General features: G+C 42.3%; 1 protein-coding gene across 1 annotated transcript in view; it reads left to right on the forward strand.

The window, feature by feature from the left end:
• The window catches only part of LOC126456097 (SET domain-containing protein SmydA-8), a 149,768-nt gene that overhangs the window by 121,457 nt on the left and 7,119 nt on the right, over positions 1–21,192 (forward strand). The window contains exon 5 of the mRNA XM_050091852.1: positions 17,061–17,245. Within this exon, the coding sequence (XP_049947809.1) occupies positions 17,061–17,245 (185 nt within the window). The remainder of the gene's footprint in view (positions 1–17,060; positions 17,246–21,192) is intronic.

The raw sequence follows: 21,192 nt of genomic DNA on the forward strand, positions 1-21,192 counted from the left end.
CACATGTGGGACATCACCGGACGACAACTCCAGCATCATCCACAAACAGCATTAACCGTCCCTGTATTGACCGACCAAGCGCAACAGACATGGAACTCCATCCCATCTGGCACTTGTACAAAACGATGCATGCACGTTTTCATGACTGCATTCAACATTTTGGCGGTTGATGTACCCGCGCGTACATTAACTGTAATCTTGGACTGTTAATCACTTAAAAAATATTAGACTAATGTATTCTCGAAATTTCATTACTCTACATCAAGTATATTTTGGTGTTACGATACATTTCCACGCGCCCGCCAGTGCAGGCTGGTTCAGCATCGTACCACAGGTCGAATCATGTGTCGTATCGCACACCATATCGCCTCAGTATGAACCGCGTTTGGCAGGGAGGGATTCAGTTACCAATTGAAAACATTTGTTCTAAGTAATTATTGAGAAATTACTTAACCTTGTATCTACGACAACGTCTGCAATTACACTCCGCAAACCACGTTGAAATGTATGGCTGACGGTACGTTCCGTTGTAGCAGTTATTACGGTTTCATCCCGTTCCATTCACGTGTAGAGCGCGGGAGGTATGAGTCATCGCCTCAGTGCGTGCAGTAATTATTCTAATCTTATCCTCACGATCCATGTCTGACCGATTGTGTGGCTTGTAGTGTACTCAAAGGGTTCAAATGGCTCTGAGCACTATGGGACTTAACATCTGACGTCATCACTCCCCTAGAACTTAGAACTACTTAAACCTAACTAACCTAAGGACATCACACACATACATTCCCGAGGCAGGATTCGAAACCTGCGACCGTAGCAGTCGCGCGGTTCCGGACTGAAGCGCCTGGATGTAGTGTATTCCTAGGGCCTTCATTTAAAGCCGTTTCTTGAAACTTTGTTAACAGCCTTTCTCGGGATAGTTTACGTCTGTCTTCAAAAGTCTTCCAGTTCAGTTTCTTCAATATCCCAGTGACACTCTCCCACGGCTTCAACAAACCAATATCCCCTTATAGTCCGATCTGGTATGTGTCCCACGCCATTTAGCAATGTTCTCGGTTAGGTAGCACGAGTGATTTGAAAGCAGTCTCCTTTGTAGACTAATTGCACCTCCCATGTATAAACCAAAGTCTACCACCAGCTTTACCCACTACTGAGCCCATGTGACTATTCCATTTCATATGCCTACAAAGTGTTACACACAGGTATTTTGTATCAGCTGGCCTATTCCAACAGCGACTCATTGATGTTATAAGATACTATTTTTTTTTTCGTTTCGAGAAGTGCACACTTTTATATTTCTGAACCTTTAAAGGAAGTTGCCAATCTTTGTATCACTTTGAAATCTTATCGAGATCTGACTGAATATTTATGCAGCTTCTTTCAGACAGTACTTCATTACAGATAACTACATCATCTGCAGAAAGTCTGAGGTTACTATCAATATTCCCTACAACATGAAAGGCAAGGGTCCCAACAGACTTCCCTGGAGCATACCCGAAGTTACTTCTACATCTGGCGATGACTCTCCATCAAAGAAAACATGCTGTGTCGTCCCTCCAAAAAGTCCTCAGTCTAGCCACAAATTTCAATTCTACCCCACATTAGAGTACTCTGGCTATTAGCGTAGATGTGGCGCTGAGTCAAATGCTTATCGAAGATCAAGAAATACTACAGCTACCTGCCTGATTTGATCCAAAGCTTTCTGTACGTCATCTGGGAAAAGTGCGAGTTGGATTTCACATGATCGACGTTTTTTGAATCCATGCTGGTTGTCATGGCGGAGGTTACTCTGTTCGAGATACCTAATTATGTTTGTCCGCAGAATACGTGCCAAGATTCTACAACAAATAGATGTCAAGGATACTAGGCGGCAGTTTTGTGGTTCACTTCTATTACCCTTTTTTGTAAACAGGTGTGACCTGTAGTTTTCGCCAAGAACTGTACACGGGTTTGGTTCGAGGGATCTACGACAGATTATAGTCATAAGAGTAGCTAACTCAGCCGCAAATCCTGTATAGAATCTAGCAGGCATTCCATTGGGCTCTGCAGCTTCGTTCATTTTAACGATTTCAGCTGTTTCTCAATACCACTGACACTAACAATTACATCAGACACCTTTTCAGTGTTACGAGTATTAAATTGGTGCAATTTTCCTGGGTTTTCCTTTGTACAGAAACATTTGAAAACCGAGTTAAACAGTTCAGCTATTGCTTTGCTTTGATGCCCTCAGTTTCAGTTCCCGTCTCATGCGCTAGAGACTGGACACTAACTTTGGTGTCACTAACTGCCTTTACATACGACCAGAATTTGTTTGGGTTCTGTGGAAGATCGTTTTGCAATATTCTGCTACGGTAGTCACTGAAGGCATCACACATTGCTCTCTTGACACCCAAACGCTTTCCATTCAGCATCTCTTTATCTATAGCCCTACGCTTTGTTTTACACCTATTATGCAGTATTATCTAACTTTAGAAGTTTCTTTACAGTGACTATGTACTATGCAGATTCTCTCTCATCATGGGCTGTTCTACTGGGTACATATCTATCCAGTGAGTGATCAACTATTCTTTTAAGCTTGAGCCATAGTTTCTCTACATGCTGTTTCCCTGTGCTGAAAGTTTCAAGTTCTTCATTGGGATATGACATTACTGACTTTTTATCAAGTTTACTGAACTTTCTGCTTGTTTTAGTGTCCTTCGTACTTTGTTAATCATTGTTGCCACAACCGCGACATGGTCACTGATAGCAGTTTAGATGTGGACATCCTCAGAGAGGTCTTAGGTTAGTGGTGTTTAACGTCCCGTCGACAACGAGGTCATTAGAGACGGAGCGCAAGCTCGGGTTAGGGAAGGATGGGGAAGGAAATCGGCCGTGCCCTTTCAAAGGAACCATCCCGGCATTTGCTTGAATCGATTTAGGGAAATCACGGAAAACCTAAATCAGGATGGCTGGAGACGGGATTGAACCGTCGTCCTCCCGAATGCGAGTCCAGTGTGCTAACCACTGCGCCACCTCGCTCGGTCATCCTCAGAGAGGTCAGATCTGTTTGTTGCCGTTAGATCCAGTATATTCCCATCATGAGCGATGTTCCTAACTACCAGCTCTAGGTAGTTTTCAGAGAAGGCATTTAGTAATGTTTCACAGAGTGTCTTATCAGGTCCACAACTAACAAAACAGTAATTTTCCCGATTAATTGTTGAATGATTAAAGTCTCTACAAGTTATTACAGTATAACTGAGGAGCTTCCGCACATGTGAACTGAAGTTTTCCCTAAAGTTTTCTGTAACTTCAGGAGATGAAAGAAGGACCCAATTATTATTTTATGCCATCCCCTGACACTGAGTCTTGTCCGAAAAATCTCACACGCAGCTTCAATTTCTATCTCAGTAGATCTGAGTTTCTTATCTATTGCGACAAATACACCACCTTAATATCCCATTTGCCTATCCTTTCCATATACGCTTAAATGTTCCCCAAAACTTTCACTGCTATCAACTTAAGGTTTCAGCCAGCTGTTTATATTTATGGATTGTTGTTATACCATCACAACATTTTAATAAGATGTACAGGTTTTCTCTTATGATGTACTGATACAGACACTGATGAGCGACGACATTATGACCATCTGCTTAACAGCGTATTGATCCATCTTTGCAACGCAGTACAACAGCGACTCTGCGTGGCATTAGACGTCAACAGACATTCCCATAAACTACTGGGCATTGGTCTGTAGGCAAGTATCTGACACACAATAGCGTTCTTGATGTGTTCCATCAGGTTCAGGTCAGGCGAATTTGGTAACCAAGACATCAATGTGATTTCGCTATCATGCTCCTCAAACCACCCTGAGACATGGACAATTATCCTGCCAGAAGATGTCATTGACGCTGGGGAAGACATCAAGCATGAACGGATGCAGATAGTCCGCCGTAATGTTATAATGTTCAAAAAAATGGTTCAAATAGATCTGAGCACTATGGGACTTAATATCTTAGGTCATCAGTCCCCTAGAACTTAGAACTACTAAAAAACCTAACTAACCTAAGGACAAACACACACACCCATGCCCGAGGGAGGACTCGAACCTCCGCCGGGACCAGTCGCACAGTCCATGACTGCAGCGCCTTAGACCTCTCGGCTAATCAGAACAATACATATAATGCAGCTGTAATACTGATTAACTCCCATGAACATAAGTTGTTGCAGTAAGTTGCTAGTTGCTTTTATCAATAAAAATTAAATATTTATTTCTGACCTTAACTTCCATTTTTCAAAATACTTTGCTGAGAATTCCTTAGAAAATTTTTGCAGGAAAAGTTTGCAAGGTCTTTTACATTTCTATGAAACCTCCATATTTTCTTTCTGCACAAGCAGTTTGATGTTGGTTGGACACAAATCTTAATGTGGTACATTCTTCATTGCAAATTCACGAGTTATCAGTTACGGGAGTTTGTCCAGTGGAAATTCAGCTCTTTTCCTTCACCCCCAAGCAATACTGCTGTCACTGTTCCGCGGGATGGATGTCCACAGTAAATCTGTCTTCAGCCTTTCGTTTGGCGTGAATATCAAAGTACTCTACTAAGTATTGTCATATTAGATTCGAATTAATTTACGAGATGCCACAATAAGATGAAATTTACTCAGAAGTTCCATTTTTTAATTTTTTATCTCAGCATTAGCCAATTTACACAACGAGTATTTTACTACATCTATTGAATAATGCTTATCAGTACAGTAAAAACATGCAAGTTGGCTACCAAAGATTTAAAATCAACAAACATTTAATGAATTACAAGTGCCAAGTGTTGGAAATACCAACACAGGATGCTGCAAAACTCCTATTATAGATTTCTAGGGGTCGTAGAAAGGCAGTGGCAGCTGTTGTGTAAGAGCGCAAGTGTACGTGAACACCCCAACTTCTGACACCTTGAGGATTTGTTGGTTATTTTTCTTTGGATGCTATTAAACGTAATATAGATGCGGTAACAACGTGACGTAGATTCGGTAATCTGAAATACATAGCACTAAATTCAAGTTCAAGTGGCTCTGAGCACTATGGGACTTAACATCTGAGGTCATCAGTCCCCTAGAACTTAGAACTACTTGAACCTAACGAACCTAAGGACATCACACACATCCATGCCAGACGCAAGATTCGAACCTGCGACCGTAGCGGTCGCGAGGTTCCAGACTGAAGCGCCTAGAACCGCTTGGTCACAACGGCCGGTACACAGCACTAAATCGATCGCGCTATGCTACGTTGGTATTCCTCTAGATTCTGTGAATCTTGGCATCAGGGTCGCGAGTACACCTTCAGTTGTGCACGTTTTAAGGAGCTTTTGCACGTGCGCAACCGGCATGACGTAGTTGCCTTATGGGCCAAATACACTCCTGGAAATTGAAATAAGAATACCGTGAATTCATTGTCCCAGGAAGGGAAAACTTTATTGACACATTCCTGGGGTCAGATACATCACATGATCACACTGACAGAACCACAGGCACATAGACACAGGCAACAGAACATGCACAATGTCGGCACTAGTACAGTGTATATCCACCTTTCGCAGCAATGCAGGCTGCTATTCTCCCATGGAGACGATCGTAGAGATGCTGGATGTAGTCCTGTGGAACGGCTTGCCATGCCATTTCCACCTGGCGCCTCAGTTGGACCAGCGTTCGTGCTGGACATGCAGACCGCGTGAGACGACGCTTCATCCAGTCCCAAACATGCTCAATGGGGGACAGATCCGGAGATCTTGCTGGCCAGGGTAGTTGACTTACACCTTCTAGAGCACGTTGGGTGGCACGGGATACATGCGGACGTGCATTGTCCTGTTGGAACAGCAAGTTCCCTTGCCGGTCTACGAATGGTAGAACGATGGGTTCGATGACGGTTTGGATGTACCGTGCACTATTCAGTGTCCCCTCGACGATCGCCAGTGGTGTACGGCCAGTGTAGGAGATCGCTCCCCACACCATGATGCCGGGTGTTGGCCCTGTGTGCCTCGGTCGTATGCAGTCCTGATTGTGGCGCTCACCTGCACGGCGCCAAACACGCATACGACCATCATTGGCACCAAGGCAGAAGCGACTCTCATCGCTGAAGACGACACGTCTCCATTCGTCCCTCCATTCACGCCTGTCGCGACACCACTGGAGGCGGGCTGCACGATGTTGGGGCGTGAGCGGAAGACGGCCTAACGGTGTGCGGGACCGTAGCCCAGCTTCATGGAGACGGTTGCGAATGGTCCTCGCCGATACCCCAGGAGCAACAGTGTCCCTAATTTGCTGGGAAGTGGCGGTGCGGTCCCCTACGGCACTGCGTAGGATCCTACGGTCTTGGCGTGCATCCGTGCGTCGCTGCGGTCCGGTCCCAGGTCGACGGGCACGTGCACCTTCCGCCGACCACTGGCGACAACATCGATGTACTGTGGAGACCTCACGCCCCACGTGTTGAGCAATTCGGCGGTACGTCCACCCGGCCTCCGGCATGCCCACTATACGCCCTCGCTCAAAGTCCGTCAACTGCACATACGGTTCACGTCCACGCTGTCGCGGCATGCTACCAGTGTTAAAGACTGCGATGGAGCTCCGTATGCCACGGCAAACTGGCTGACACTGACGGCGGCGGTGCACAAATGCTGCGCAGCTAGCGCCATTCGACGGCCAACACCGCGGTTCCTGGTGTGTCCGCTGTGCCGTGCGTGTGATCATTGCTTGTACAGCCCTCTCGCAGTGTCCGGAGCAAGTATGGTGGGTCTGACACACCGGTGTCAATGTGTTCTTTTTTCCATTTCCAGGAGTGTACATACAGATTCGATTAACAACGTGCACGAATCACACCATGAATAGCTAGCCCTCACCACTCAACTACAAGTGTAAGGCACACTGAAGCAGACTTTTATTCTCGTTTACTTAGCATAAATCCCGCTACATCATGGGTTCCCAAACTTTTGCTTGTCGCGCTACTCTACCGCTAAAATTGGAGACACTCCACTTCAACCCACCTTCATAGTAATAATGCAGTGATAACTACAGCAAGCACCTGAAAATGCGACCTATTATCTCATTGTGTTTGGGGGGAGGCGGGGGGGGGGGTTGAAAAAGGAAATTAGTAAAGACTTATTGTGGAGAGGGAGGTTATGAACGGAGAAATACGTATGTATTAATTTCTCTCTCGTCACTACGGTGTTACTACTACAGTGTAAATACTGCACGGATTCGTGAAGTCATTATTGGAGCCCCAATTTCGATGCACTGTCATACACTGAAGAGCCAAAGAAACTGGTACACATGTCTAATATCGTGTAAGGGCCCCCGCGAGCACGCAGAAGCGCCGCAACACGACGTGGCATGGACTCGGCTAATTTCTGAAGTAGTGCTGGAGGGAATTGACACAATGAATCCTGCAGGGCTGTCCATAAATTCGTAACAGTACGGAGAGGTGACCCCTTCTGAACAACACGTTCTACGCATTCCAGACATGCTCAACAATGTTCATGTCTGGGGAGTTTGGTGACCAGTGGAAGTGTTTAAGCCCACAAGAGAGTTTCTGGAGCCACTCTGTAACCATTCTGGAAGTGTGGGGTGTCGCATTATCCTGCTGGAATTGCCCAAGTCCGTCAGAATGCACAATTGACATGAGTGGATGAAGGTGAACAGACAGGCTGCTTACGTACGTGTCATCCGTCAGAGTCGTATCTAGACTTATCAGGCGTCCCTTGTCACTCCAACTGCACACGTCTTACACCATTACCGAGCCTCCACCACCCTGAACAGTCCCCTGCTAACATGCAGGGTCCTTAGTTTCATGAGGTTGTCTCCATACCCGTACACGTCCATTCGCCGATACAATTTGAAACGAAACTCGTCCGACCAAGCAACGTGTTTCCAATCATCAACAGTCCAATGTCGGTGATGAAGGGCCCAGGCGAGGCGTAAAGCTTTGTGCCGTGCAATCACCATAGGTACACGAGTGGGTCTTCGGCTCCGAAATCCCATATAGATTATGTTTCGTTGAATGATTCGCGCGCTGACATTTGTTGATGACCCAGCATTTGCAGCAATTTGCGAAGCGGTTGCACTTCTGTCGCGTTGAACGAGACTCTTCAGTTGTTGTTGGTCCCGTTCTTGCTGGATCTTTTTCTGGCCGCAGCGATATCGCAGATTTGATGTTTTACCGTATTCCTGATATTCACGGTACACGCGTGATGTGGTCGTACGGAAAAATCCCCACTTCATCGCTACCTCGGAGATGCTGTGTCCCATTGCTCGTGCACCGACTATAAGACAGCGTTCAAACTCACTTCAACCTTGATAACCTGTCATTTTAGCAGCAATAACCGATCTAACAACTGCGCCAGACACTTGTTGTCTTATATAGGCGTTGCCGACCGCAGTGCCGCATTCTTCCTGTTTACATATCTCTGGATACGCATTCCTATACCAGTTTCTTTGGAGCTTCAATGTATCTTAAACAGGAGTGCATTCATGAACTGCCACAAGATCAATACTGCACGATGGGGCAACAAAATGGTTCAAATGGCTCTGAGCACTATGGGACTGAACTTCTGAGATCATCAGTCCTCTAGAACTTAGAACTACTTAAACCTAACTAACGCCGGCCGGAGTGACCGAGCGGTTCTAGGCGCTACAGCCTGGAAATCACGGAAAACCTAAATCACGGTGGCCGGACGCGGGATTGAACCGTCGTCCTCCCGAATGCGAGTCCAGTGTAATAACCACTGCGTCACCTCGCTCGGTCGGTACGTTTTTGATTGTTGATTTATCTTGAGAGGGGGTGTACGGTGTTTGGTGCTGTTTAGATTGTTTGTGTTTCTTGTGGTGGTCTGTTGTGTGTGCGTGCATGAGTGTTTGTGGTTAATCTGTTATTCTTTCGTCAAGATGAGTTGGTGTTGTTGTGTTTGCAATTAGGGGTTGCAGGATTGGGATGAGGTCAGGGAATGTTTTGGCTGTGTTTTGGGCTACTGTGCGTGAGGGTCGAATGTATTTATACTTAGGTTTCCTGTTTTCTCCTCCAATTCCTCCATGTCCGGCCTGGTGTGGAGTATGTCGCCCAAAGTTTGGTCACTCTGGTTTGTAGTGGTTCTATGCCTGTGTATACTTCATTGCTGGAGGTTGTGGGGGTTAACTTGGTGATGCTGCGTATTAGTCTTCTTTCTGTTTTGTAGAGTTTTCCGCTACGTGGGCCTGTATTCCTCCGAGTGGGACGACTGCATATTCCAGTATTGGTCTTATGAACGTTTTATACTCATGTAGGACTGTTTCATAGCTGCGGCCGTGGAAGCGTCCTTGCACCAGTCTTATTAAGTTTTGTCGTAGTCGTGTGTTGTTTAGAAGGTGATTCAGGTATGTTTTCCAGTTCAGGTGTCGGTATAGATATACTCCAAGGTATCTGGCTGAGTTATTTAGTGAGAGTGGCGTGTTCCATAGTGTTAGTCGGATGTCGTTGTCGTCTTGTTGTCATCTTGTTTCGTTTTATTGTCAGATGTCTGTGTTTGAAAAGAACTGTTTGTGTTTTGTTGGGGTTAGGGCGAATTCTCCATTTGGTCATCCATTGCTCTAGTCGTGTGAGGTAGTCATACGTCTTCCGTTGGACAGTGTTTGTTTTCAGTTTTGTGCACCAGTATGCTGTATCGACTGCATACAGACCTACGCTTTCGGTTAGTGTCCTAACAGTGGGGATGTCGACGGTATATGATGTGTAGAGTAAGGCCGATAGTATTCGTCCTTGGCGTACCCCTGCTTGTGGGGTGAAAGCTTCAGATTTTTCTTTTCCTACATGTATGATGCAGGTTCTGTCAGTTAGGTAAGCTTTTATTATTCTTCCTGGCAGATTAAAACTGTGTGCCCGACCGAGACTCGAACTCGGGACCTTTGCCTTTCGCGGGCAAGTGCTCCGGCAAAGGTCCCGAGTTCGAGTCTCGGTGCGGCACACAGTTTTAATCTGCCAGGAAGTTCCATATCAGCGCACACTCCGCTGCAGAGTGGAAATCTCATTCTGGAAACATCCTCCAGGCTGTGGTTAAGCCATGTCTCCGCAATATCCTTTCTTTCAGGAGTGCTAGTTCTGCAAGGTTCGCAGGAGAGCTTCTGTAAAGTTTGGAAGGTAGGAGACGAGGTACTGGCAGAAGTAAAGCTGTGAGTACCGGGCGTGAGTCGTGCTTCGGTAACTCAGATGGAAGAGCACTTGCCCGCGAGAGGCAAAGGTCCCCAGTTCGAGTCTCGGTCGGGCACACAGTTTTAATCTGCCAGGAAGTTTAACGAAGATGTTTCTAAGACTCGTTACATCCTTAGCAAGTCGATCGACTGTATCGGTTCTGCGTGAAGTTTGAACTTGCACTAAGAGGACATGACGAAACGGATACTTCAGAGAATCCTTGCATTTTGCGGGGTTTGGTCAACCTGAAGGCAGAACTGAATCCCACATTGCAGGAACATATTGAAGAAAAACAGTTATTGCGTATTGTTGGGGCTTTCCAAAACAAATCAGGAAGAGCCGCAGGACTGTATTTATGCTGTTTGCCGTGAGGTGATTTGTAAAGAAATATCGTAAATGGATTAAGGCGCAAATGAAGTTGATGAAACGACAGATTGTGCAACCTTGTCTCAGCTCGTATTTATTGTTCAATATGAATGTAAAAGGGAATTATATAAATGGTTCATAAATGTGACACCAAAGTTCATACAGATGCGGGAATAAGTAGTGAAGTGTTCAACGAACTTAAAAGGTTAAAGATAGCCGACTCTCCAGAAAAACTAATAGCTCAGCGGTATGATGGAGCTTCAGTTGTGAGTGGCGGCTAGAGTAAAAGCAATGCTGACACAAGATGGAAGTTTAAAACGCGATGTGTAAACACCGTATTTAATTACAAGAAAGAAACAGCTGAGTGTCTTGGGATCAATGAGGACGATGACAGCAACGACTACTCGACAACCAGGAAAGCAGCTGGACTTTGGAAACTTCTCAACAAGAACCAAGAGTTTCTCTTTTTGCTTGAGTTTTTCAGTAAGATCCTGCCTCACTGCGACATTTTGTTTAATCAGCTGCAACATAGAGATATTTCTGATTTCAAGTCACCGAAACAACTGACGAGAAATTCTCTTGATCTTGATCATCATTGGGGTAAATGCAAAAGAAGATATCGCCAGCCCAAAACGTTTCCGCTTTGTAGACTCACACAGAACTGTTGCAAAGGAAGATTAAGGCTAATATTGACGAGCGCATTTAACAATCACTTGTCAGCAACTATGTTACTCCAGCACAGTTTGTTTCCAAAACAAGCTGTTATTCCCTGACAAAGAATTTCAGGCAACAGTTACATTATTTGGCCTGAACGAAAATGAACTGGGACAGGAATTGACAGTCATATAGAGTATAAGTGATTTCCAAACCGCAAACGCAGCTTTAACACTTCTGAACTGTATCTGCGGGAATAATTTAGGAGCTGTTTTACCGAAATCAGTGAAAGTATTACGAATTATTTGTACAATACCAATGACAACAGCGGAAAGCGAGAGATGTTTTCTCCACACTGAAAAGAATCAAAGACTTTCACAAGAAATACAATGAAAGAAGAGAGACTGAGTGCGTTAGCTACTTGATCTATAGAAAAAACACTTTTGGGTTTCCATAATTTCAATGAACTTGGAATTGGCCATTTTACTCAAGCGAAGGAAAGCGGAATTGACTTCGTCTACAAAAACTATTAATTTAGGTAAAAACGTCGTTGTAATGTTTGTTATTCCATAAATTACTGTCTTGCCTGCAGAAAATACTTAAAACTATATATTTGTGAGTAAATTTTTATATTTTAGTTTCAGAGTAAAAAGTTTTGTTGGATGAAGCTTTAAATCACGTCACTTGCTAATACACTAAATGCTAAATATTCCCCGTTCAAGAAACGTTTTGAAGAGAGAAAATGTAGCATGCGATTGTTTGGTCAGACGTTGCGCCCCATTAATCTGAAGCCAACCGGCCGCCACTGCTTCTTAATAAAAACCACTGCTTCTTAATAAAAACACATTGCGGCTGGTCAACGCCATTGTCTTGTACAGCAACAAAACGGTATTTAATGTAAGCATCACTGTATTTGCATTTCTCCGACAAACGCATGACGAAATAAAGAAACAAATAACATTACATGTCTACAGTTCACTTTCACATCAGAAGCACACACGACTAAACTACTTGCTTGATCAATACTGACTGAACAACTCGAGAAATCCTATACAGAAGACAGTTGGCACAAAGTGTTAGGAATCGAGCTGATGTTCAACGATCGGCCAAGTTTTCGCACTTCAGCTGAACTCGTTCGCTACGTACTCCACCGATCGGATTGGCTGATGTCAGTTACTGCGTTTACTACCGGGCTGGTGATCGAAGACGAAAATGAATCTCGGAATACATAGCAAATACTGGCTACCCAGTAGACATTTCGTCGTAACTACTAACACATTTGTCTTGATTAAATAGCTACTTGTTTAATTAAATAGCTACTTTTTTAATAACATAGTGCGTTGGCACCGCTCGCTCGGGCCGCGCCCCCTGTAATACCTCCCCACACCTACCTTGTAGGGGTGGGGGGCGGGCGCCCCCCTCCTTCGACCTCCCAATCCAGTTTGAAAACCAATGCGTTAGACGGTAGCACATTCCTCACTGTGTAATAAAATTAGATCAGACATCAGTATTTGTCCTAGTTATACCACAAACATGGGCTACTTTGTGACGGATTGTTTACTGAAAACGTATAGTGCATTAAATGACTAAATGTAAGTTATCGGTAGTTTGATAGATTTAACCTTCCTCTTTTAGAATGAGAAAGGAATTTTGTTGTGTAACTGTTCCTTGCCAATTGAGCCCCACATGATTTGGTCCCAATTTTATCCCATCGGTTGGGGTTACATTGGGACTAGTCATTTTTCAGGCTGCAGTCAATACATAAAAATAACTATCCTAATGTCAGTTTGCCTACTCTTTATTTTGACCAGTATTGGCTCCACTACAATGACATAAAAGTAATTAGGAACACAGAAATTTTTAAAAATATATATAATAGATTTAACTCATTAACACGTTTAAGAAACTGTGAACAGATACAAAATCATGAAAAAAAATTGCAAATCAAAAACTAAAATCAGACATCTGATAAAATTCAGTCCATTTCATACAGTCCTTACTCCTTTACATAAAAAATACCCCGACGACCAACTTGCTCCGGCGGGCTGATGATTCGGATAACGTCCTCCGCAGCATATTGCAGAGCATCTTTCTTGGGCTTTTCCACTAGTTTCCACATTTTCCCATGGCGGACACCATATAACCCATCATTGTTCCTTTTGTAACTCGTCCTGGATACAGTCTTCTTCTGTATGTAGCAATTATATACATCCCCTCACACACATCTCTGTTTGGTTCCCGTGGGGCATAACGAAGCAGATTGGTGCAGACTCTTCAGTGTCTTCAGATCCATCTTCCTCATCCAGAACATCTTACACAGTCATACAATTCTGTATAAGGTACAGAAGACGAGCTCTCATCAGTGTCACTGTCTGTATCCTCTTCGTTTATTATTGTCTTTGTCAGGTGAGGAGCACTCTGTGCAGTTTTAGTTTTTACTCATGAAGTGGTTGGGTCGTTCATCCTGGCAGCAAGAACGTCTTCTGCAGAAATGCTCTTTGCTGCAGGAAATTTACCCTTCTATGCTTCACCATTTGACGCTTCTGAGTTGCTTCATTTCTCTTCTGCACGAGGTGATCCATAAAGGTGTCACTGATGACTGAAGTGAGTTTTGTTTCCCGGACCATTGTGAATGATGGAAGCCTTTACAGCACTATTTGGGGATTCAAGCGGTAGATGCCAGCTTTCTGGAAGCCTGCTTTCAAGTTATCCCCTCTTGAGGTCACGCATTTCCACAGCTTGTTAAGCAAGGTGGGGAATTGGTTCTCGGGGACAGAGCTGCACCTGCTGCCCACTTCCATCCCAAGGATCTTCCGCCACTTTGCTTTCAAAGGTCAAAAGCACGCAACATCAAGTGGTTGCAGAAGATGGGTTGCATTCGGTGGCAATGCAACGAATTTTATGTTGTCGGTACTCTTTACACAGCTGTAGCTCAGGCCGTCATCTATAATAAGCTTAACATCATCTTGTCATTTCAAAATAGGTGGGAGTAACTGAGTAAACCAATCCTCAAAGCACTCACTGTCAAAACACCCACTCTTGGATCTGTTATACATGGCCCATTTTCCGTCCATGTATCCCACAATTTGTTGGCCTTGTAATTTATGTAAAGAGGGAAAGTGTTCTCACTACATTACCACATACCATTAAGGAGGTACACGCTTTTGATGAGTTCCATTTTTTTTTCTGGGTACTTTGTTCCCCTTTTAGTAATTATTTTTGAACACCCTAGATCACCAACCAAATTAGTTTCATCACAGTTACACTTATTCCCAGGGGGAAACACTTTCCGTCTCTTTCTCCAAATTGTCAAAGAATGAATTCACAATTTCTTCGTCGTTTGCTGCTCTTGCATCCGAAATGTTTTTTGCAGCCCTGTGCTTCAAAATAGCTTTGTGCCTTTGCATAAATTGCCTTGCCTGGTCTATTCCAGGAAAGTTGTTTTTAAACCTGGCTTCCTTCCTGCCGCATCTGTTAAGGTAAGCCTTTACTGTAACGGAGGTCGAAAGTCCACATGGGGAATCCAAAACTTGATAAAGCTATCAGATGGGAAACAAACTGCTCCTCTTCTGACTTTGTAAATACACAATGCCTGCCAACTGTTCCCCAATTCCTTTATTTTTTTAGTAGAAGTGTTTTTTTTGGAATGCCGTACTTTTGAGACGCCTTCGGGTACATCAGGATTTTCGCTTTAATTGCATTAAACAACCTCCTGGAGACTTCCTCGGTATAATTTCTGTATACCCTTGACCCAAGGGCCCGTTTATATTTCTGAACCATACTTTGATGGCTCCTAAAACAAAATAGATAATCAAAATCAGTTAAAACGTATCTGTGGGCTAACTTTGGGACAGTTCCAAAGTTGCCCCGTGAAAATCTCATTAGTGACAAAAGCAGCCAAACTAGATACTAATTATAGAATTTTTTATTCTATATTCACAGAAATTGTAGCTAAAGCATGTACGATTTGTTATATTTACCTGTCTATCGTGGTCCAACTGTCGTTCCAATTGCGTATGTGAAAGTTTGCAGCAAACTTGCAAGAAGTCAAAAATGACACAAAGCAAGGTTGTATATGGAAATTTTTGGAGACAGCCAGTAGATGACAGCAATGAACAAAGACTGTAGAGGCCTCAGAAGCAACAATGTATCTCACAAGTTGCAGCAGCAGGAAATTTAAAACAAAATTGTCACTGTCCTAATTTTACCTCACCAGTCCCAAAGTAGACCTAGTTTACGGTACTGATAGAAAAACTGTTTTGCTGGGCTCTAGATATTGCATTAAATTTTGGATTTTATCATACAGTAATCCATTTGAGGTGCAGTGAACTATAAAGCACGTCATCATCGATTGTGAGGCTGTAGCCATTACTCATGCTTCTGACGTCTGTTGATCTTATGGTGGGTCAGGTTAACCTGTATGTATATAAACATTCACGAAAAGAAATCTTACTGAGTTCTTTGATATTCACTTAAATATGAGATCTAAGACGCTCTGCTTTTGGTCCATATGGTTCTCAGCTGCTCATTTGTGTTCTAGTCAAGTGGCCGTGTAGGTAGACAGTACTACTTGAATGTAATAATTTCCACAAACGGCAGTTTGTGTTTGGAGTTGGTTGTTTACTTTGCTGGAATTGGCTTCTGTGTGTGGTGTCAACATGAACTCTGTTTTAAATGCTAACGGAAAAGAAAATTACCAGGAAACATTAGCCGCAAAGGAACTAGGGCCACCCAGACCAGATCTGTTGACTAAGAAAATGACAAAATCAAATAAGCATGACTACAAGCGAGCATTTAACAAAGTAATGTATAATAAGATTAAGTTGTTGTGTGGGTGCAACATAAGAATGTGTAATTTTTAGCACAGAAATTAATTTGTTAACTAATACATGTGTTGCAGATCTTGTACATTTGTGTGTAAAAATGAAAAAAGCACAAAACCTCCAACTAACACAAAAATGTGAAACAGAGAGTAGCAAAAGCTTTATCTTATTTTGATCTTAACTCAAACTGTACTTAATTATGCACAAAACAACAAAATTCCACAAAAACAATCCTTTCACTACTACTACTACTACTACTACTACTATTACTAATATTATTATTATTATTGGCAGTGGCTGTAGGTGTATAAATATGTTGATAAGCATAACTGTTATTCAGCAGACACTATTAATTTTGTGCTTTCTTATTTATCTGAATCTAAAAATTTGTGAACACACAGTATGTATAGTCACAAGCCACCACTGTAGAGAGGTCTTAGTAGATAAAGTTTTGAAGGCCTGAAATGTATGGAAAATAAGTTCTGAAATTGAATCACTTTCATATCTCCTACTTTGCAGTATGTGCACAGAGGAGACAATCAGCTCTGACCTGTGTGCTCTGCGTAAGTTGGTCCATGTGGTGACCAAGCTATCTGTTGCAAAATGTGTATCTGTGATGCATGCTTTCACACACACAGTTCACAAACCCCAATGTGCAAACACTATCCTCAGTGCAAACAAGGAGCTCCACAGTCAATTCCCCTAGATGCGAGTGTAACAGGTTGTTGTAGTTAAATGAAAATGGAATGTGAAAGACTGAGGCAATCAGGAAACAGTCTTGATACACGTGTTTTATAGCCTTACCATTATGTATCCTGTTGTGAAATAGGAGATATGAAAGTGATCTGATCTTCGAGTGTATTTTATACCCAAATGACACATTTCTGGAGTTGGGTTCTCTATCAAAACTTTATTCCTGGTAGCCTGTAACAGCAGTTGTGAAACATCCTGTATAAAAAGTCAGCTGGTTTGTCATGAGCTTCTGAACAATGTATATATTGCTTTTATAATATAGATGTTTCTGCAATTTTCAGATTTAACAGATGAACAAGTGAACAGAAAAGTGGAATTATGCAATGAATTGCTTGAAGTTGCTGATGTTCTGGAACCAGGGATGTCACGCTTGAGGGGTATACTGCTGTATGAGCTACAAGCTGCCATGGTGGTTCAAGCTAAGAGAGACTTCAATGCTGACAAAATCACAAAGTCTGCAGCTCAGGTACATACAGCACATACAATATGTTTACCACTAATTTATCATAAGTTGTTTTTGGAATCTCATTTAGCCCTAAATAGTCCCTTGTAGAACAGGACCTATTGTTTTGCTTGACACCCCAGAACTGATGCCTAAAATTTGAAATTATATCTGTCTTCATGTGTTTATATTTCAAAGAAACATCATCATTTGGTATTCCAACTTTAATATTGTATTGTCATGGTATAGCTTTATTTAAACAATAGCAGTGCTCAGGAATGAGTACGGTGTGGAGCTACTTACACAAACCATGCTTGGACAGGGATATTGTGACTATGAGAAGCACTCTTTGGTAAATAACAAAGAGAAACTGGCTGTGAAGACTGGTGTGAAACAATCACTAGCATAATGCACAAGTTCAAATGAATTAACCAATAAGCCAAGATCTGAGATGTAGCAGACGTTATACAAATAGATAAGCAAATAAGGCAAATTGTTGATGTCCTAACAGGTGATTATTAAAAAGCAGCTCGTGGTCTTGCGGTAGCGTTCTCGCTTCTGGCGCATGGTGTCCTGGGGACACTCCTCTTTATCCTGTGGATGGCTGTGACTGTGGGAGCGATGTATTCTGTGGTGCTGGAATGCACTGTCTGGTGAAGCACTACCCCAGGATGAAGCATGATTGTTGAAAATGTAAATTGTGATAGCAGCATCCAACTTCTGCCATCACATGTTATCTTTGTCGTATGTGGCACTGCCACAATTTCTTTTAAGGATCTAAAAAAGTGTACAGTTACTTTGCAATATTCCAGTTTTCCCCATGGAGTCTTCTTCACATTTTAATACCCCTGCAGTCAGTTTAGTTACATGTCATGGACTGTAAGATCTAGGAGTTGTTTTTCTTTTTTAAGTTTTTGTTTTTTAAGTAGAAACATTGTTACACATACTTCATGAGTTTCCACATTATCTATGTGCAGGTCCATAGCCACTGTAAATTTCTTGAAGGTAATAATTTTTCTGTGTAGGTGGTGGTGCAGGAGGGAGCAGTACATGATAGCAACCACAATGAGAGTTACACACAACAATAATAACTACAGACTGAAATACCCCACATGTAAAGTCCATATGTAAAATGGAAAACACGCAACCCTAGTGTTGATTTTACCACTGTGCCAGTATACATAACACATTAACATATATTAGTGTAACTGTCAAAGTGAAAAAATGCCATATGACTGCCTCTGACCCTGTCTGAAGTAAATGCAAGTTTCTCCCAATCAAGCAGAGTTGCTTTATGAAGCAGAACTTTACCATAACAATCTCTAAATCCACTTATTGTTTTCATCATTTTCTCCATTATCTGATGAAATTAGTGCACCCCTCCTCCTCTTCCCCCCCCCCCCTCTCAAGAAACACACACACACACACATACATACACACACACACACACACACACACACACACACACACACCATTGGACTATGTCTGCTCACCTTAGTTATAATTTCACAACTGAAACAATGCAATATTGAAAATAATACAGTACTGACTATAATGCTTTGAATAGGCTTTAAAGCAGGGATAACAATGAAACAACTGTTTCCCCAATTGTATAAAGGGAAGAGGGGTACAGGAACTTCTCGGACTCCATATACAATTACTCAGACCACACATAGCATAGTCTCAGTCTCATTGCTTCAGGCAAGAGCATTTATTCAGTCCCAGAAATTACCAATGCTTTCTTTAGGGCAATATGTTTGAATACACTTGGAATTAATACTGACAAAGAAATTGTTTTCAGCTTAGAAGCAGCACATGTATCAAAGGGCACTCATACAGTATAATCCATAAAGACAAAGGGAGTCTTACAAAATCTGAAACTTAAAAGAAAAATGAAATATCAGTAGTTAAATTATCCTTATCATACACATGTACATATCAGAAACTAAATCATTAAAACTGACTTGCAGGTGCCATAAATAGAGATCAATCAATACATTCTGGATGAGACTCCGTGTGTCTAATTCCTAGGCACACACATAGACAATGATTTGATGTGGCACCAGCACCTGAATAAGTTAGCCAATAACCTCAGTTGTGGCTACTTTGTTCTTATAAGGGAAACTCCCTATCTCACCCCTCTCAGATTTAGCAGTAAAATGGTCCAGTGCATTATCCTTCAAAAACTGATCACAGATCATGCATGAAAACAGGAAGAAAGTGTACTGAACCCTGCAAAAAGAACCAAAATCGAAACAGTGAACAGTTCAAGTTCACAATGTGCAACATTCATCGAGTTTAAATTGCAATGGCATCGTGGTTATGTGATCATGATGTTGTATAATACGCCAATTGCCAAGACTACAGGAGGAGAAAAGATACATCAATGACCAAACTGAAAGTTCATAATTTTGTGAGGTGGAGTGTGGAAGATAATTTTATGATGGGGAGGGGGGAGAAAGGGGGCACGAGGGAGATTTGAACACAGATCTCCTGCTGTGTAGTCCATCACCATGATCACACAACCACAACACCATGATTCTTGCAACTCGCACGATGTTGCACATCTTGAGCTTTGACAGTTTACTGTCTCTCCTCATCTTTTTCTTCTTCTTCTTCTTCTTTTTCGTGGTTCAGTAGACCCTCTTCCTGTTTTCTTGCTTGATCTGTGTTCAGTTTTTGGTGGGCTATCCACTGGGCCATTTTACCACTAAATCAGGGGAGGGGGCGGGGGGGGGGGGGAGGGGGGGGAGTGATGGGGAGTTCCCTTTGTTAGAAATGTGTCTCACTATGTTCACCTGCTGATGGGATGATTTGCATAATCTTCTGGGACAATGCATTTAAGATCAATTAGGCATTTACCATATAGAAGTATGTGCCAAGAATATTCTGTAAAGCAAATAACCAAACATCTTGCAAAAGTCTCTTCAGAGAGTTAAGAGTTCTTGCACATGTCTTTCAACAAACATTCTCCCTGATGGTAATTCTGGTTAATAACAGGAGTTAATTTAAGGGGAGTTGGAACACCCTATCCCAACAATGTTAAATTTAGTGACTTGGCTTCCCTATATTTCAGGAACCACTGTAGCCATTGACATGAAACTTTTACAGGACATTAAACTTTATGTTCTGGGTCTACTGAACTACAATCATTATGCTTCAGCCACTCCTTTTGGAAATACAATTATTTGATTACATGGTTGAAATGTTGTGTACTTTTTTGTATATTATCCTAAATAATTTCATTATACATAACATTATGTTCTTTTTTAAGTTCCGCAGACTCAGGATATGTATGTTATTACTACCTGAAAATTTGAATATTCTACTCAAAGTGGTTTCTGAGATTTAGGGGGAAAATGCAACAGAAAATGTAAATTTTCAGGAACGGCTTCTAAAGTTTCAAAACACTGTAACTCATTAACATATGCTTAATTTTTTATTTTTAGTCACTCAGAAACACCCTGCACCATACTGTATATCATTATCTTGATCTTTTTCCAAGTTTTTTCTTCTTTTCTTCTTTCTGGGCTCCTTAGTGGCCAACTGTGCTGCATAATCTGCTTTATCAATGCAAATCTTGTCCATCTGTTGAAGTTCTCTAATGCAGTTTCTCCAGGATTAATTCCCATATGCTGTAGCACTTTCCCCCTACCAGTGTTTCCATCACTAAAAGCAATAACAGCATCACTGACCCCTCACTTTAGTGTCCTCATTCCAACAAAAACATTTTTTGGTAAGCGAGTCCATATAAGATTATTGAACGACTCATTGGGATTTTGAGTTTGACCATGCAGACACTTCTTCAGTAATTCAGGATTTGCCAGGTCTCTGTAAATAGGTTTTATGATATCCATGACTGCTGCTGGGATGGAATGTTTATGGCTTCCTGTTTGAGTACTGGGTATTGCAGTAATTGCACCATTAATTGATATACTGGTTTTTCATCATTTGACAGTCTGTGGAAGAAG

The sequence above is a fragment of the Schistocerca serialis genome, chromosome 2 (assembly GCF_023864345.2).
Source record: "Schistocerca serialis cubense isolate TAMUIC-IGC-003099 chromosome 2, iqSchSeri2.2, whole genome shotgun sequence".
Classification (NCBI taxonomy): Eukaryota; Metazoa; Arthropoda; class Insecta; order Orthoptera; family Acrididae; genus Schistocerca; species Schistocerca serialis.